This window comes from Esox lucius, chromosome 16, assembly GCF_011004845.1.
Source record: "Esox lucius isolate fEsoLuc1 chromosome 16, fEsoLuc1.pri, whole genome shotgun sequence".
Classification (NCBI taxonomy): domain Eukaryota; kingdom Metazoa; phylum Chordata; class Actinopteri; order Esociformes; family Esocidae; genus Esox; species Esox lucius.
Window position 1 is genome coordinate 14,813,322 of NC_047584.1, and position 16,239 is coordinate 14,829,560.

Here is a 16,239-nt window from a genome sequence, read left to right on the forward strand (position 1 = left end):
ACCGCCCAGCACATCACTGGTACCCAGCTCCCAGCCATCGTAGACCTCCAGCACAAGCAGTGTCTGCACAGGGTGTGTGGCATCATCAGGGGCCCTTCACATCCACGCCACAAACTGTTTGCCCTCCTTCCATCAGGCAGGTGGTGCAGGTCTCTTCATTCCCGTACCAGCAGGCTCAGGCATAGTTTCTTTCCATCTGTTGTATCCCTGCTGAACTAGGTGACCCATCACTAACCTTACCCACCCTTTGTACTACTGGACTCTGACACTTCCTTGTAAAGTCTGAAGTTTTCAGTTGTTACAGGTACGTGGCTACATTGGGAACCTCATTGCTGCATTTCAGTTGCACATGCTACCCTACTCCTTCAATTTCATTGTATTGTACTTGTTCAATTACAATAAAGTTGAATCTAATCTAATGTTGTCATGGTTAATGTCAAGTTGTCATAACAAAGACATTCCAAACAATGTCAACCTTGCATAAAAAATGACACAATCAACCGAAGGACACCTAATGACAATATTCATAAACGTTCATAATGATTCCTTCATGTGTCATATCATGGCTATGACAGTATCATCATGACAATTATTACCAAAACTGTTAGTGTTTGGGCCTTAGGAATAGATGGGAATAAGTCACATTACAGCATATCATTAAGAATGTCTTCAATTTATTAATAAATATACAATATACCTGTACAACTGATACTATGCAAACAATAACAGAAAAGTAATGACATATTGTAATATGAATCAGCAAAATCTGATCATTAGAAGTTGGTTGTTTTCATTTAGAAAAATGTGACCATATCCTGTTTCGTAACTTTGTGACTCAAACGTTCACACAACAAATTATTCATTTTCTAGTTGTCAAATCCACTGGCTAAAAACAACTAACATTGCAGGGGCCCAATGAGCAGTCACTAGAGTTTGATCTGACAAGAAAACACTTTTTTATGGTATTCCACAACCATTATCAGAACCATGGATGCAATAATGCAGCTGCACTGCAGTGTGTTTAAAAGATGTGAAGTGGAGCCCCATTAGCAAGTCAATATGAGGCATGTATTTCAGGTGAGAATGTGTCTCGCATGTTGTAAGTGAACTCTATCAGACCAGCTCTGTTGCTTTACACTTTCTGAAGGGGAACATGTAACACCAAACTTTTAACAGACTGAATCTACTCATTTTTAAACCTTATAGAAAAAAACTCACATCTGAGAATTATCCATCATTGAAACAAAAACTACAGCACTATGTAACGAAATTACACCATCCATTTTTTTGTGGTGAATCAAGTGATGATTACAGTAAAGATGATTCATGTTCAGATTCATGTAATAAAAAAAGTGTTAAGGGTTCTGAAAAACCAGTCAAACTATATAAAGAGGCACTCTCAAAGGCACTATAGGTCCGTTCTTCCGTTTAGTAAATTTAGTGTTCAGTTTGTTACAACGAAGTGTTCCTTGATGGCATCACTTACAGGCCTGACCTACAGCACATTTTCTTACTTTTAAGAGGGGGTTCCACAGAGCCTTCTGGGAAATCTTCAAGAATATTGTGGGTAAAAAAAAATAAAAAAAACATTTTCAAAAGTTTGTAAACATACTCAGTAGGTTTGTCAGGCAGCATGCACTGTCTTTATGTCCTTCTCAGTCCTTTCTTCTTGTAGCTGAGAATTGGTTCAGATATCACGCCCTGCTCATTCACTCCATACTAGCAAAGAGTATCACTGACCACACAATAAACGTACAAACCTAAAATAATCTAAACGTGTAGTCCACTACCAATATTATTTTCAACCATCAGACAGTGGGCAGAATCCTTGTGCAAGACTCATAGACACAGGCTTTGGGAAATGTTGTTGTCCTGTATGGTATTTTTCAGCGACATCGCCTAAACCACTCTCAGAGAAGAAACATTCCCTGATGAGTAGGGGGCACAGACACCAGTGGTCAGATGTAGTACTCCCTGTTGTTCCTGAGAGAAGAGCTGTTGTTGAGGTGGAGCTCAGTCCGATAGGCTGGTTCAGCCTGGTAGGCTGTTTCTCTCCGGTAGGCTGTTTCCAGGTTGTGTCGGTGCTCCTTCTCAGTGACGCTGGCATCTGTCCGGCCCTGCCGATGGCGGTACAGGAAACGGGTCATAACCGCCACCGCACACAGAGTGATGAAGACAACCGTTGTCACAACTCCTATTTGGGAGAAACAACAGCCATCTTTATAAAACAATAGATTTATTGATAGTAGACTATTTTTTGTTATATTTTTTGAGCCAATGTCTATATTCTATTTATTAATTTGGATACGTAGACTCAGAATGTTATTTAGCTAACAACTTTTAACTGGCTTTTAATTTGTGAGCTAAAACCTAAAATCCCTTCCCAAATCATTCAATCCATTATGTCTATTACTTACAATCATATCTGACTCAAAGTCAATTTACAAGGCCGTTTACTTTACAGTGCAAATAACAGCCCTTCTCTGTAATTACTTTAGAAGTCTCTCAGCACTGGAAATGCCTAAATTGTGGCATGTTATCCTGTCTTGACAGACACACATTATTTCAAGAAAACGTCTGACGAGAGAGCGAGCGGCGAAGATAGTCCAGGCTCATTTCACAGCACACTGACTTTGGCAATTGAGCACTTTAACAACTCTGAATTGGACAACTCACCTCCAATTACCGCCGAATTGCTTTGTGAAGCGTTCCGTAATGGCTCCTTGCCTCTGCCGACTGTCTCTGAATGATCTACTGGAGGAGGAAAGAGAAAGTGGTGACATCATGAAGAATAGATTAGGTCATTGATCTCTCATTTAGTTGATGACCAAGGACAGAAGGATAAAAAAAAAAAAAAAAAAGTATAAGCAACATTTGCTTGGGACCAATCATGGTGACAACGGAGAAATCTGACAAAATAAAATGAAATTAACAATGTTTACAATTTAAATGTTAACTTAGATCATCCACAAAATGAAGTATATTTTCAGTACATTAGACCTTCCTTACCTGACTGAGAGTGCAATATTGCTGAGTCAGCCAGCAACCCACAGTTAGACTCCACCAGTTGACCCCGTATGCTAACCAATGAGCTGCCATGGTTCAGCAGCGCTGCCTTCAGTGGAGCAACGCGATTAAACTGGACTGATGATAAGCAGCCAATGAAGCCCTTAGATCCCGCCCACATTACATCCTCACTAACAGCCTCTAAACCTGTAAACAAAAAGGAATCAATTCAAGCACCAAGGCAGGTACTAATCAAACTCACTGATTCATGGATTAATCTGTGTGTTAATAAAACCGACCACCACAATGAGAACAATGCAGTATCTTTCTATTTTTCACTGATCGGCATGTTGTATGGTATCCATCAAAGTAATCACTTTGTTTCGATGTGAGATAGCATGAGCCATTGAGCAGGCTCTCCTGAGAGTGTAAGGAAATGGTCCATGCTTGTTATTTTCAACTAGTCTAATTGCATATAAAATGTATGCAAATGCAATTAGAGCAACACAATATGTTTAGTTAAAGATTCCTCATACTTTACCAGAAATGAATCATAACAACTACCAGATATGTGGATAGCATCCTGGCTTCTTAAAGCACTTATCATTAATCAGAGAGGAGAACCGAGATGCAATTTTCTATTTAGTCTTGTGCTCAGGACATGTTTAGATGGGAATACGAGATGCAAGACAAATCAGTGTGTGCCTGCCATTTATCCATAGATAAACTATTTTAATGTACTTAAATAGGATAGTATAGTACATTTAAATATAACGGCGCTTATCAGATCATTAGTAAAAATTCAACAGCATCTTCCTTTTGAAATAATATTGTATTTAATTGGTTTGAAATCTACAGACCTGTCAAATTTGAAGATTTCTTTATGAGCATTACCTAAGTGTGGCCGGCTCTGGACCCAACGATGCCCTGTGCCCACACACTACAAATCATCATAATAATGACACTGTTAGAAGGCTGCCTATGTTGGAATAGCAGGCTATAGACTGTAATATCTAATTGGTAATTCAATATTTACAAAAAAAGTTAAAATTCACTGTCAGGGTTTCCCCTAGGGCCTACACTTCTATTTGTATTACATTTCTTTTTTTACTACCTTTTATAACATCTCATTTCTCCATTCGCCACCATTCCATCAAATCTAACTGTATCCATGGACATTGTCATTACAAATGACTTTCAGTGGATTTGGGACAAGATCATTGCATGTCTTCCTCATTGGCATCAGTGCATAGCCCCTTTGCATTTTTCAACCCATCTCTTCCAGCCAGGAACCACGTGGGTGAATACGCCTACCTGACGACATCAGTTGGCTTTGCTGGCACTGAAGCCACAGACAATAGAGCAATGGGGGAAATCCTGCTTGACGATCCATGACCATTGTCTTAGCTGTTTCACTCCAACCCCATGTATATGCAGCCTCATTCATTAATTAACTGTCTAATTATAAAAGTGATGCGCTAAATTGAGGCTGGAGTGCAAACCAGCTGGACACAAGCGGTCCAGGAGCAGGGTGGCAGACCCCTTCGGGAACATTTAGAGGAGGGAGACTAACATTTAGCACAGGGAGAAAGGAACAAAAGATGACGCAACGACTGCAACAACAGAACATGATACAAACAATGACCAGTGAACACATGAGGGAAGGAAGAAATTAAAAAGAGACAGAGATCAGGAACACAGGTGGGCAATGATAACGAGAATCACGTGCCCATGTTCTAACTGTGGGATACAGGGCATTGAATCCCATCGCCATGGAAAACCCAAGATATTTAAAAGAAAATAACCCAGAGAATATTCCTTACTTTGGGGAGGATGAAAACCCTGTCAAAGTGTAGCCACTTCATATTGTTTCACAAGAAAGAAAAACCAACGGGACAGCAACATGATTATTCAGGAACATACAGGGCTGATCGGGCTGTATACTTTGCATTGTGTAGTCCAGCCACATGCAACACAAGGCCTATTTAAAAATGAACTCAGTATATGTCAGAAAGAGTGGTTGTATGCAGCAGCTGTTGTTAGAAGCCAACAGTTAAAACATTTATATTCCATATGGACTGGCATCCAAACGATTGCATGAGCACACATTTCACTGGCTTTAATGTTAATCTTGTCAGCTGTCAATATCAACTAGGGATATCACAGTACTTATCTTGAGTTCAGAGCAAGTGGAATCATTTGCCTAACTACAGGTTGCAAGACTGGCTGGAAGTGGCAGGTCTGAACCACACCAAAACACTTTTCTTCCTCACTTGTTGTTCTATTCCCTATAACACAGTGACCACAATTATAGACACCCTAAATAAAGTTAATAAAAAAAAGGCTATGAAAAAAGTCATTGTTGTTTATCAGCTTGATCTTTCACTCAAGATGTGAGATAAATATAAATATTAAGGAAAGAAATTCTAATGAAGAAATATTTTTCTCACAAAAACTGTGGTATGAATCCTGACACCACTACATTTACAATGTGCACCCTTGCCCAGATAACAGCACTGATACTTCTCTAAAGTTAAATGAAGTGGGATGACATATACAAAGGATCTGAGACCATTCATCTGAACAGAATCTCAACAGTTCCTTCAGTCCTTGGATTGAGAAGAGAAGTGGACTCTTCTCTTCAGCTCACCAAACAGGTTTCCAAGGGGATTTAGTTCTGGGATGACCATTGCAAAAGCTTGCTTCTGCGTTCAGTGAGCTATGCTTTGAAATATTGTTCTGCTGGAAAATCCAACAATAACCCAATGTTAGCTTTCAGGCAGAGGAAGACCAATTTTTATTCAAAATCTTGTAGCACTTGACAGACTCCATGCAGCCATGTGTCCTAGCACATTTCCAGGGCCTTTGGAAGCAAAACAGACGCAGAACTTCACATATCCACAATCATACTTTACAGTGAGGATTAGATTATTTTCAGTTTGACCATCTCCCTGTTTACACCAAACCTACCTCTGGTGTTTGTGGCCAAACAAAATGTTGTCTGATCTAACCTAAAAAACCTAGTCCCTATCAAAGTTCCAATAACGTTTAGCAAACTCCAAGTGCTGAGGTTTAGGACTTAATGAGAGTAAAAGCTTTCTTCTGGCAAGATATCCATATAGCCTGTTTGAATGAATGTATCTTATTACCATAATCCCAAGATTCGAACTAATTCTCCTGTGATCAATTAAGACTTCTTTGCTTCTCTAACTTATTTTCTTCATTGTGCATGGGACCTAGAGTAAACACTTGTCAACAATTGTGCATGGTAGTTAAAGTCCTTGTCAACACTTCAGTTCTGATTCATCACAGCTCAACCTTTAACAAAAACTATTAGTTATTTAATTTGTTCTGTAATCTGTTATATGCAATATGTCACTACCTATTGTTGACATATGGCTATATCAATGGGATGGCTATATAATTTATTTATTTATTAAAATATGCCTAACAATCTTTAAAAGTCTAATACAACTTTAATACTCAGTGAACAGTTTTGACAGAACAGCCCTCAGACAGGATGTCTTCATCCACACAGCAAAGCGCATTGAACCATTGAGACGGCATACCTCACCTCAAAATGTGTACATGCTATGCATACCATCATTATTCAAATTTGAGGCAATTTACCAGGAAGTATTTTTCGAATGATTGCCACAGTGATTATCGTTGGACATTGTGGTGCTGTACAGGTAGGATTGATTTGGGCTTAATAAATCCCTAGGAAATGTAACCCAGCCAAGAAGGTAAATGTATTTCCTTTTATCCTTTAGAGAACAGGCTGTACATGTGGAATCTGTTGTGCTATCCAGGTGTCATACAGATACTCTGTATGTGGCTTACAGAGAAATTGAATACTCTAGGGGAAATGAGTGTTTGTCCTATATACTGAGCTCATATTTGGCATACATAATATACTTTTGATTTTGAGTGTTTCACTTTACTTTTATGACTTTCCATGAGTTTGTGGCATTTCTGGAATTACATCAACTATCGTTACGATGATTGAAGCTCATAGGCCTAAGTGTAATATTTTTAATGTTTAATGGCTCTAATCTAAATATCACACAAGTGTTCCTCTCAAAATCAACTGTAATTTCAAAAGTATTCATCCGTGTTCTTTCTCTTCTAACAGGGTATCCGCAGTGCCATAATGATAAAATTAATGTTTGTTTTGAAATGCAAATCACTCTCAATTAGCATGGATTTGCTAATTCTTCAAACTATTCTGAATCTTTGTATTAAAGTAATTATGCTTGATTTACTTGATAGTTCCATTTAGCTTCTGATTAACATGTAAAGTGATATGATTGAGTAAAATACTTCCAAGATTGGTTATGAGTCTATATATAAAACAGATAATTATAAAGATAGAAATGTCCTGGTGGAGTGTTGTTGGAAGTAGCTGACACCTCTTTCCAATTCCAATTTATGTTCACATATTTTATGTTTTAGTGATTTAGCAGATTTAATTATCCAGAGTGACTTACCGTTAGAGCATTCCATACCTAATGTGAAAAGTGATTAAAATATTTGACCAAATCTAATGGTTAGAATGCCTGTCTAATCATCAGTAACAGATGTTGTCCATCTCTTCCAGTTTACAAGCTTTTATTGAAAAGACTGCTTCTTCAAAGCCTTGCAATCATGTCCTAGGCTGTTCATTTCCTCAATATATATTGTGGAAGTGACTTTCGCTCCCAATCATTTTATCATTTTAAACTACAACAACCAACATGTCCTAATTTCTCTGGAGGTCTCACCTGTGACTTTCCCCAAAGCCAGCGATTTGATGGAGATTAACTCTGCCTCTGATGTCAGGCTATATTTTAGGTTCATGTCCTTGTCAATCTGGTGGAGTGGGAGAATGAAAAAAGACAAGGAGGTATAAAGAACAGATTCAGCCAAAAAGAGTACTTGGTTAATCCAACACATAAGTGTTATCTATTATATTGTTTCTGAAGGTGACAAGGTACAGTTTAGTTTCCATTCCCGCTTAGCGTGACATTGTATTGGTTGCCTTTTTTTACTGCCCTAACTGTTTGGATATTGGAGGTATTTTACCCCCTTCACCTCCTCATTCTTTACCCTCCTTCACCTACATTTGCCTTTTATGAATGCATCTCTTTTGTTATATTCAACCCATAAGTACATATGCCTTTGTCTGGCTAACATTCCCCCATTATTGGCAACCCCCAATTATCAGCCATTTCTAGCGGTTGGAGAACGAAATCCTCTCAAGTTCAAAATTTAAATTGCCTTGGGTAAAAAAAAAGGTATGTTTTGCTATTAAATACACCCTTTCAGATACCACTTTTTATAGAGATGTATGGAGGTTCAATATATTTTTTATCTAAAATAAAGTTATCATCTAATCGTGTATGGACATTTTTTTAGACAAGTTGCAAAATCGTGAAATTCGACAAACCAGACATCATGTAAAATCAAGGTGATCAGCCTTTTTTATTTACCAGAAGGCATGAAAGGTCACCACAACATACTAGTATACCCTTCAGAATACAACATAGAAGACTAGTATCTGTCATTTGAAAAACAATAAAAAGGAAAAATAAAGCAATTGAACCAAATTGCAAGGTGGCCGATAATTGGGGACAGTGGCCAATAAAAGGGGATCGTATCTTATAGCTATGTCTCTAACAACTAAGCTGAAAATATGAAAATTCCCACTGACATTTCAGAAGCGCTAATTATGCTAGCTTACATTTACATGTCACTAATATTCACTAAACATTGACCTGATCAAATGATTGCTTGGTACAAGAGGATATATTTCAAAACTGATTTTGGCTATGCTGATAACGGGGCTTTACGCTATACATTCCATTTCTTGGCTCACCTGTAAATAGATATATCTTCCCTCACGGTGGAGTCTGATGCGGTGAAGCCGTCCGTCTGCCAGGCTGGAAGGCCTGGGGCTAAACACATCTGGCCTCCTGTCCACATGGAGATGGTACCAGATCTGGAGACTACCTGTATACCACAATGGAACTGGATCAGATCTGTTAACTCAAAAAGGATAAATCCTTTTTCAACAGATGTTAATTTATCACAGTGAACAATGGTAAAGAGAAGTCTTTACCATTGCGTGCCAGTATGACGGCTATGTACTGCTGGCTGAATGTGCTGACAGTGAGCAGCATAGCAGGGCTCTGTGTGGTCATGAAGCTGAAAGCCATGTTCTCTCTGGCCCTGCTGCTCTCTCTGTACCAGCTGGAGGCCTGGGAGCTCCTGTTCTGCATCACAGAAAAAGGCTCTTGGAAGGTGTAAGTCACTGACGACTCCCTGTCAAATGACACAGAAACCTCTGCATGGACAGAGAGAAAATCATTTGTTAGGTAATGCTCTCGATCTGCTCCCTCTGGGCTCCTGGCCGTCCCAGCCCAACAGGAAGTGATCTCCCGCTCGGTCCTTTCTCAGTCCTTTCTCGGTCCTGCCACCCCCAGTGGTCTACCTAACAGCATTCCAACAAATGTTCATCAATCATTTCTCGCAAATAATTGACATGACCAAACCAAAATCAAATCAAAAACCTGGTTGTAAATCAATTCACTGTCTGTAACATGCTGTTTTATATAAAAGTCTTATCATCTCTCCAAAATAAAATTAGTCAACTTGTTTCTAATTAATCTGCGCTTTAGTCTGATCAGCTACAGTCTAATGTTGACACCCGTAAATAGAAGCGGTGATGTACAGAACACATTCATAACCTCTTTATTGCCAATTTACTGCATTTGTACTCAGGTAAAATGTGAATGCGATAAAAATATTAAAATCTTTCATAAACCCAATGACTTCATAAGAAAAAAAAAAATCCCTCCAAAGGTTTAGATTAGCCGACACTATAAAGCCAAACTCTGGACTCTAAGAAAACAAGTACACTACACACCCACTTCAAGGCCTGGGTGCCTTCTATGAACAATGTCATAACTGAACAAATATATCCCATTTGCCTGATCTATCATAAATCAACATTGTACATTATTTCTGGAGGCGGGACTTATCATAGTGATCGTAAAGTGCATCTGGCACTATTTCAAAATGTTTCAGGTTGTTGCTAGTTCTGGTAAAAACTAACATCCCAAATATTACAATGTATAGATCACAGTTGTTTCCAAAACATTCTCTGCTATTACCATGTAAACTGGAGGAGTATTTCTTGAAGGACGCCCTGCTTTGGGGAGTGGTCAACATTTGTTTACTATTGTGCACTAATACCTTTGTAGGTAGCAAGCGAAATGGAACTTTATATCTGATTAAAAGTATTATCTGAGTGTATCTTGCTGGAACAACATGTTCATGTATCATATTGTGAATGTGTGAGCCCCAGTCCATCTCCTGAAAAGACAACCTATCCACCTCTGAAGGTCTTATTCCTCCAGCCCTTCATAAAGTGACAACATTAACATAGTAATATGTTACAATATTAACATTATTAGAATCTGTAACAATGAAATATGTTTCAGGGCATCTAAAATGTAATTGAAAAAGTAAAAGACAAAGATATTCGGTAAATTCTGTAGCCTAGATGCTATAGTAGTTTGATTGAATCAAAGTGAAACTATTGTATTTTAGACCAGTGGAATATTGCAGGTGTGTGTTCTGCATGACAATGGAAGCCTAGATTAGTGTGAATGTGAGAGTTGATCCTTTCAGATAGACCAGAGACAGCAGAGCAGCAAGGATCTGTCATACCATCCTCTACCTCTTTGATCTTCTTCAGATGAAGTCCAATCTGCACTTTGAATGCCACTGATCTCAACACATCTACTTCAAGAGCATGCGAACATCATCAGCAAGAGGCAGCTGAAGATCATGGGTGCAACCGAACATTTCACTTGAAACTATTCTGCATTTTTTTTTATATCCTATGAGCGAGTTAGATGTCTGTTAATGTAATGCAATATATTGCAACAAAGGTCTGTCATGACATTTTACAGCTCTATGTTAAGCAGCTTATGATTGCAGCAGATAACACTTCACTTGGGATCTTCTACTGTACACCCACAAGTTAAAAATGATACTTCAAAAACATAAAACACTTGCTTTGTTGGCATGTTTTAAATTAAATGCTGAATGTTTGAATCACACAGTGGCGTGACAAAGATTAATAAAAATGAAACATATAATTCAACGTTTGAGGTAGAGTATATGGTTTGTTTCAAGAAATTGATAAGTTGAGAAATGAGTAGTAATAGTTTTCTTAAAATTATAAGGGTCAAAATGATGGACATCTTTGTTTCAATATAATTGAATATGCAACTTTGCAAAAATTATGGCAAATATCCATTTATATTTTACGTGCTGGCAAACACAATGGTAGGAATTTTAAATCATTCATCCACACAGACTCTTGTAGATCCTTGATATTCTTCATCTGCGCTAATGGACTGCCCTCTCCAATTCAAAACACAGGTTTAGGGATTGATGGAAATTGCATTTTTATTTTCATTCAGCGGCCAATTAACAAAAGTGGATATTCTGTGTCAAAACAGAAGCAGAGCGAGTAGGTTAAAAATCACAGAAGCAAGTAAAGCCCAATGCATTATCTTTATAATGGAGTTACTCTGACATTCAGACCTTCCGTACAGCTTGATCCACCGTAGGCTGACTGGGAGCAGTCACACACGTAGCCACTGTTCTTCTCCACGCACCTTCCTCTGTTGTGGCAGAGACTACTGGAGCTACTGCAGTGTCCGGGGCAGCCAGGGCTCACCCCCGGGGTCATTTTAGCGCGCTCCTCCAGGTTAACGGTCACACCGTTTATAGTCAGAGTTCTGATGCAGCCCAGGAAGCCCCTCTGTCTGGCCGCCGTTCCCCCTTGAGGAGAGACCACAGGTTATTACTAGTTCACAGTTCTTCATATGATTGTATATATATACATATACATGTTATATATATACATATATATATATATATATATAATAGCATTTAATAATTGCATATATATATAATAGCATTTAATATAAATACATATTCATGACTCCATTTACACAGGGAAGGCAGCTTCTAACTAATTAATTCTGCTTTTACGGTGTTATAAAACATTTATCATTGTTCTATATAAAGTCACCTCCAGAATGATTGGCACCCTTGAAAAAGAATTATGTTTGAAATAACATAGGAAACTTGCTATATTCAATGCTAAATACATAATGTGGTTTTATTTTGTTTAAAGATGCTCAAAGATTCATGAACAAGTTAATAATGGCACACCTAATGATTCTTATAAATAAATATTTTTTTAGGTACATATCACTATTACGGAACTGTGGCCTTCAATGGCATCCTGTTTCACAGAAGTAAAATTCATTTCTCTTCCATCAACCTCTGGAAAAGCCAGAGAGGTTAGAAATGAATATAGAAAACTGAAAGGTGGCCTTTATAAATCAAGCAATGGGTAAATCATCATTATACCTCTAACCACTATTAGTGCAAAAGTTCAAAACTGGCTGAACAACGTGCCTGCAACAACACGCCAGTGCATATTGATCCAATACAAAGTGAGGAAAATAATTTGGAAGACAAATGATAAAATTGCCATATTTGAATCACAGAGAATGTTGTTGCATCTTGAGGTCACTATGCCTCCAAAACAACAATTACGTGCCACCTACAGGCCAGCAATCTATTTGGGAGGGTTGCCAGGAAAATACAGTACTTTGCAAGTAGTAAATGTAACCACGTGGAGTTTGCTAAAGGGCATTTGCATTTGGATTGGAACCGAGTTCTATGGTTAGATTAAATGAAAATGAAACTTTTTGGCCAGGCAAAAAGGGTGAGTATGCAGGAAAGAAACCCATACCTACTGTAAACTATGGTGTTGGATCTTTGATGTTATGGGTCAATTTTGCTTCCACTGGTGTTGGGGCCCTTTGTTAAGGTCAACAGCATCAAAGTACTGAAAACAATAATAATTTTTACATTTTTAGGCAAACAAAATTTATAATTTCAGAAATATGTAATTTTGGTTGATTCCTTTAAATCATTAATGAAGATACATTATTTGAAAATATACTGTAGCTGATAATTGTTATTGTTTATTCTATAAAGCCTGTTTTGTTCATCTTCATCTAGGGTGACAATTACTGTGGAGGTGACTGTGCATATGAATCCATGGAGTGGGTGTTCAGCCAAACCCTACCCACAAACAGCTGGCTGTTGAGCCGGAGGCGGAGGTGTCCATCAGACGGGGCTTCTAGGAAGCGCAGGGGCAGCTGGTCCACCTGCAGAGAGGCCTCCTTCACGCTGCGCTCCGCCCTCACGTAGTGCCACTGCCTGTCATTCAGGGGCACGTGGGACTTGACGGCAAGGATCACTGGCCCATTTCCCACGTCAAAGGAGAACGTCACCACAGACGGAGCTGAGGGAACAGGACAAGGGCAGTCAGGTCAGTGCTGAATTTCAGACTTTAGTATGATACACTATTTCTTCTTTGTCGATAGGATTTTATGTAGGGCCGAGCTGACAGCTTAACATGAAATATTTCTAAATGTGCCGAATATTTCAAATGGTGCAGTTATTTCAAAGCTGTAAATGTCTTGTGAGAGAAATGAATCTTGTAAAAGAACTAAGGAGTGGCTTTTACATACTCGTTTGGAACCAACAAAATGATGCTGCCGTCCTAGGGTTGCAAAAACCTGTGTGCAAGTGAGTATGCGTGCAGCAAAACCTCTCACAGCTGAGCTCCAGTCGAATGAAGTCCTTGAGGCCCAGGTTTTCCAGGAAGACACCTGAGGGGGCGCTCGTCTTGAAGTAGAAGGAGAGGTCAGCGCTGAGCTCTGTCTGGAGGGTTGGGAAGTGTAGGTAGGAAGACTCCTGGTAGAAGGACGCTGCATTCCACGTAGACTCTAGAAGAACAGATTTTGTTTTCTAACAAGTCTTGACTCACTTAAAAAGGATACAGATACATGAGTCAAAAAAAGGGTTTGCTCAAACTTCATCAACATTTTGCCTGAAAAAACAAGATTTTTTTTTACAAAACAGAACAGTTCACCTACTGTCACCATAACAACGCAGTGGGCCTATTCTGTAGAGCGCCTCAGAGAATGTTCTGTTGGTGTCTCCAATCACGATCTCACTTACTGGTAAGTGCTCTTTGTAAGAGAGGACTCCTGTGTCATTAGCCCTACAATCCAACGAGAGAGAAGCCTCTTAATTTCACCACCGATAAACTAATCTAGTCATCAGTCAGCATTGCCTGGAACTTTAGAGTAAACTCTAGAAGATGGAGCAATCTATCCAGTGGTGGACAAGTGCCTCCGGAGGTATGCAAATGAGGTTTCTAAATGCTAAATCACACAGGGACACAGTGGGTGAAAATAAATGTATGTAACAGAATTCAAGGAAAAGATAAAGTATGTAATAAAGAATATCAAGATAAGATATGCAGTTGAAGCCTATTATGTTTTATAGTAATCTATGCTTTGTCTAATATATTTAAAAATACAACAGTTGACGGGTCCTAGAGATATCACAGTATTCAAATCCTTGTATAGATGTAAAGTAAAAATACAAAAATCTTATATCACTAGACAAACTGAAGGGTATGAACAGCATACTGATCAATAAATAGCCCAGCAGACATTAGTTTTTTATTTACCATGAGTCTGTATCAGCGTCACAGTTGCAGAAGTAGTTCATGTCTATGCAGTTCTCCTCTAGGCTGCAGGAGCACTGCTGAACACCCGGCAGGAAGCCCCCCCAGTAGGTCCGTCTCTCCCCAGCCTGGTCCACCCACCAGGACAACGGGGTACCATCTACAACAGACCACAACACGCAATTAGATTCAATGCGGCAGCTACAGTAGATGCACATGTAGTTCTGTTGTATAACTACGAGATCAGGTAGTCACTGAAGCGTATACATAATACCATTTTGAAAATAAATTTAAAACATTATTTGTAATATATGATGTCATCTGTATTCAAATTACACTTTCCCTCCTGCTGGTCAGTAAGATTCAGCCAAATCATATTGGGGACCAGCTGGCCAAGGGTCATTCCCGCTGTATGGCTGTCTACACAGTGACTGGGATTAGAGCCCTGGGGGTCTGTTGGCATCCCAAATGTTGTGTCAATAAGCCCTCAGCGAAGCCAGTCAGACAGGCAGGGCTCATATCCTGGAGCATCTGTAAGTGGTCCTGCTACAATCATTCATCACACAACATGAATCTGCATTACACTACAGGCCTGCAGAGAGCAGCCCCTCAGCTGTCAGCATAGCTGTAAGCCTCTATGAACACATATGCATTGTGCCTCGGTGGATATGTGAAGTTGGATGCCAGACTTGCATATATAATAGACACTCTCTCATAAAACTCAGCCTGCAGCTAAGCAGTCTGATATGGCTCGTGTTGTGCGCCTTTTTGTCTGGAATAGGATGCGGTGTTGAGCAATATGAAAACCTACACTAGACTAATGTTGTTTTTGATTTGTCTTTGTGGTCACGACAAAGAATGTGAAACAATGCAATCTTAGTATTCAGACAGTGTGATCACAGATTATGAAACAGCATTAACCAATCAACATTACATTGTCAATGTGAACGGTAATTGGTCTTTTCATGTTATATTACAAGCTACAGCTGCTGTCTATGACCAGCACAATACATTTTCTTTTTTTTTTAAATCTATGTGAATGACATATTAACAAATTAGTAAATGAATGATACTAATGTGAACTATATTTTAAAACATTGTGCAGGTTATACATGTATGACAGTGTCATGTCGGCATTCACAAAAAGCCTAGTGATTAATGGAAGTTCCTTTCAATCAACTGGACCAATTATAAACATTTAGTGATCCTCTACGAACAGCTAAGTAATATAGTGTGTATTTGAAATGATGGGAGGAACACCATTGATCTTCTATAAAAAAAAGAAAATGTTAAAACACAGCAGCCAGCAGAAAACAACCTACTCCTGTTCCATCTGACAATGTTCAAATACATAGCCAGTAAAATGACTTATTTCCTGTCTTTCTTTGATCCGCTGTGGTAATGAACTTGTTTGTTTACGAACACTTGACAGCCAGGGAATCAGGGATTTTGGGACTTCATGAATGTTTCATGATTCAGGAGCAAATGTGGGATGTCTGGGAGACTGTTTTCTCCCAAAGCAATTGAAGATGAATGCTTAGAGAGGTTCTAGGCAGTAGCCTTTCAAGTTACCAAAAGATAATGGGAAGAATGGTTGAGGATGGAGTGCATTCACA

The 16,239-nt window shown here is 38.9% G+C and overlaps 1 protein-coding gene across 5 annotated transcripts in view; it reads right to left on the minus strand.

The window, feature by feature from the left end:
• Window positions 1-654: 654 nt before the first annotated feature.
• The window catches only part of LOC105016258 (contactin-associated protein-like 5), a 68,446-nt gene continuing 52,861 nt past the window's right edge, over window positions 655-16,239 (minus strand). For 4 of the 5 annotated variants that reach the window (XM_029113666.2, XM_029113668.2, XM_034286991.1 and 1 more), the window contains 11 exons: window positions 14,627-14,783; window positions 14,025-14,152; window positions 13,704-13,874; window positions 13,169-13,387; window positions 11,605-11,844; window positions 9,107-9,331; window positions 8,864-8,997; window positions 7,770-7,857; window positions 3,010-3,213; window positions 2,677-2,754; window positions 655-2,194 (listed from right to left, as the gene is read on the minus strand). In XM_029113666.2, coding sequence (XP_028969499.2) covers window positions 1,959-2,194; window positions 2,677-2,754; window positions 3,010-3,213; window positions 7,770-7,857; window positions 8,864-8,997; window positions 9,107-9,331; window positions 11,605-11,844; window positions 13,169-13,387; window positions 13,704-13,874; window positions 14,025-14,152; window positions 14,627-14,783 — 1,880 coding nt within the window. In that variant the 3' untranslated portion in view covers window positions 655-1,958. The remainder of the gene's footprint in view (window positions 2,195-2,676; window positions 2,755-3,009; window positions 3,214-7,769; window positions 7,858-8,863; window positions 8,998-9,106; window positions 9,332-11,604; window positions 11,845-13,168; window positions 13,388-13,703; window positions 13,875-14,024; window positions 14,153-14,626; window positions 14,784-16,239) is intronic. The other variant, XM_029113667.2, reaches the window with a different exon arrangement.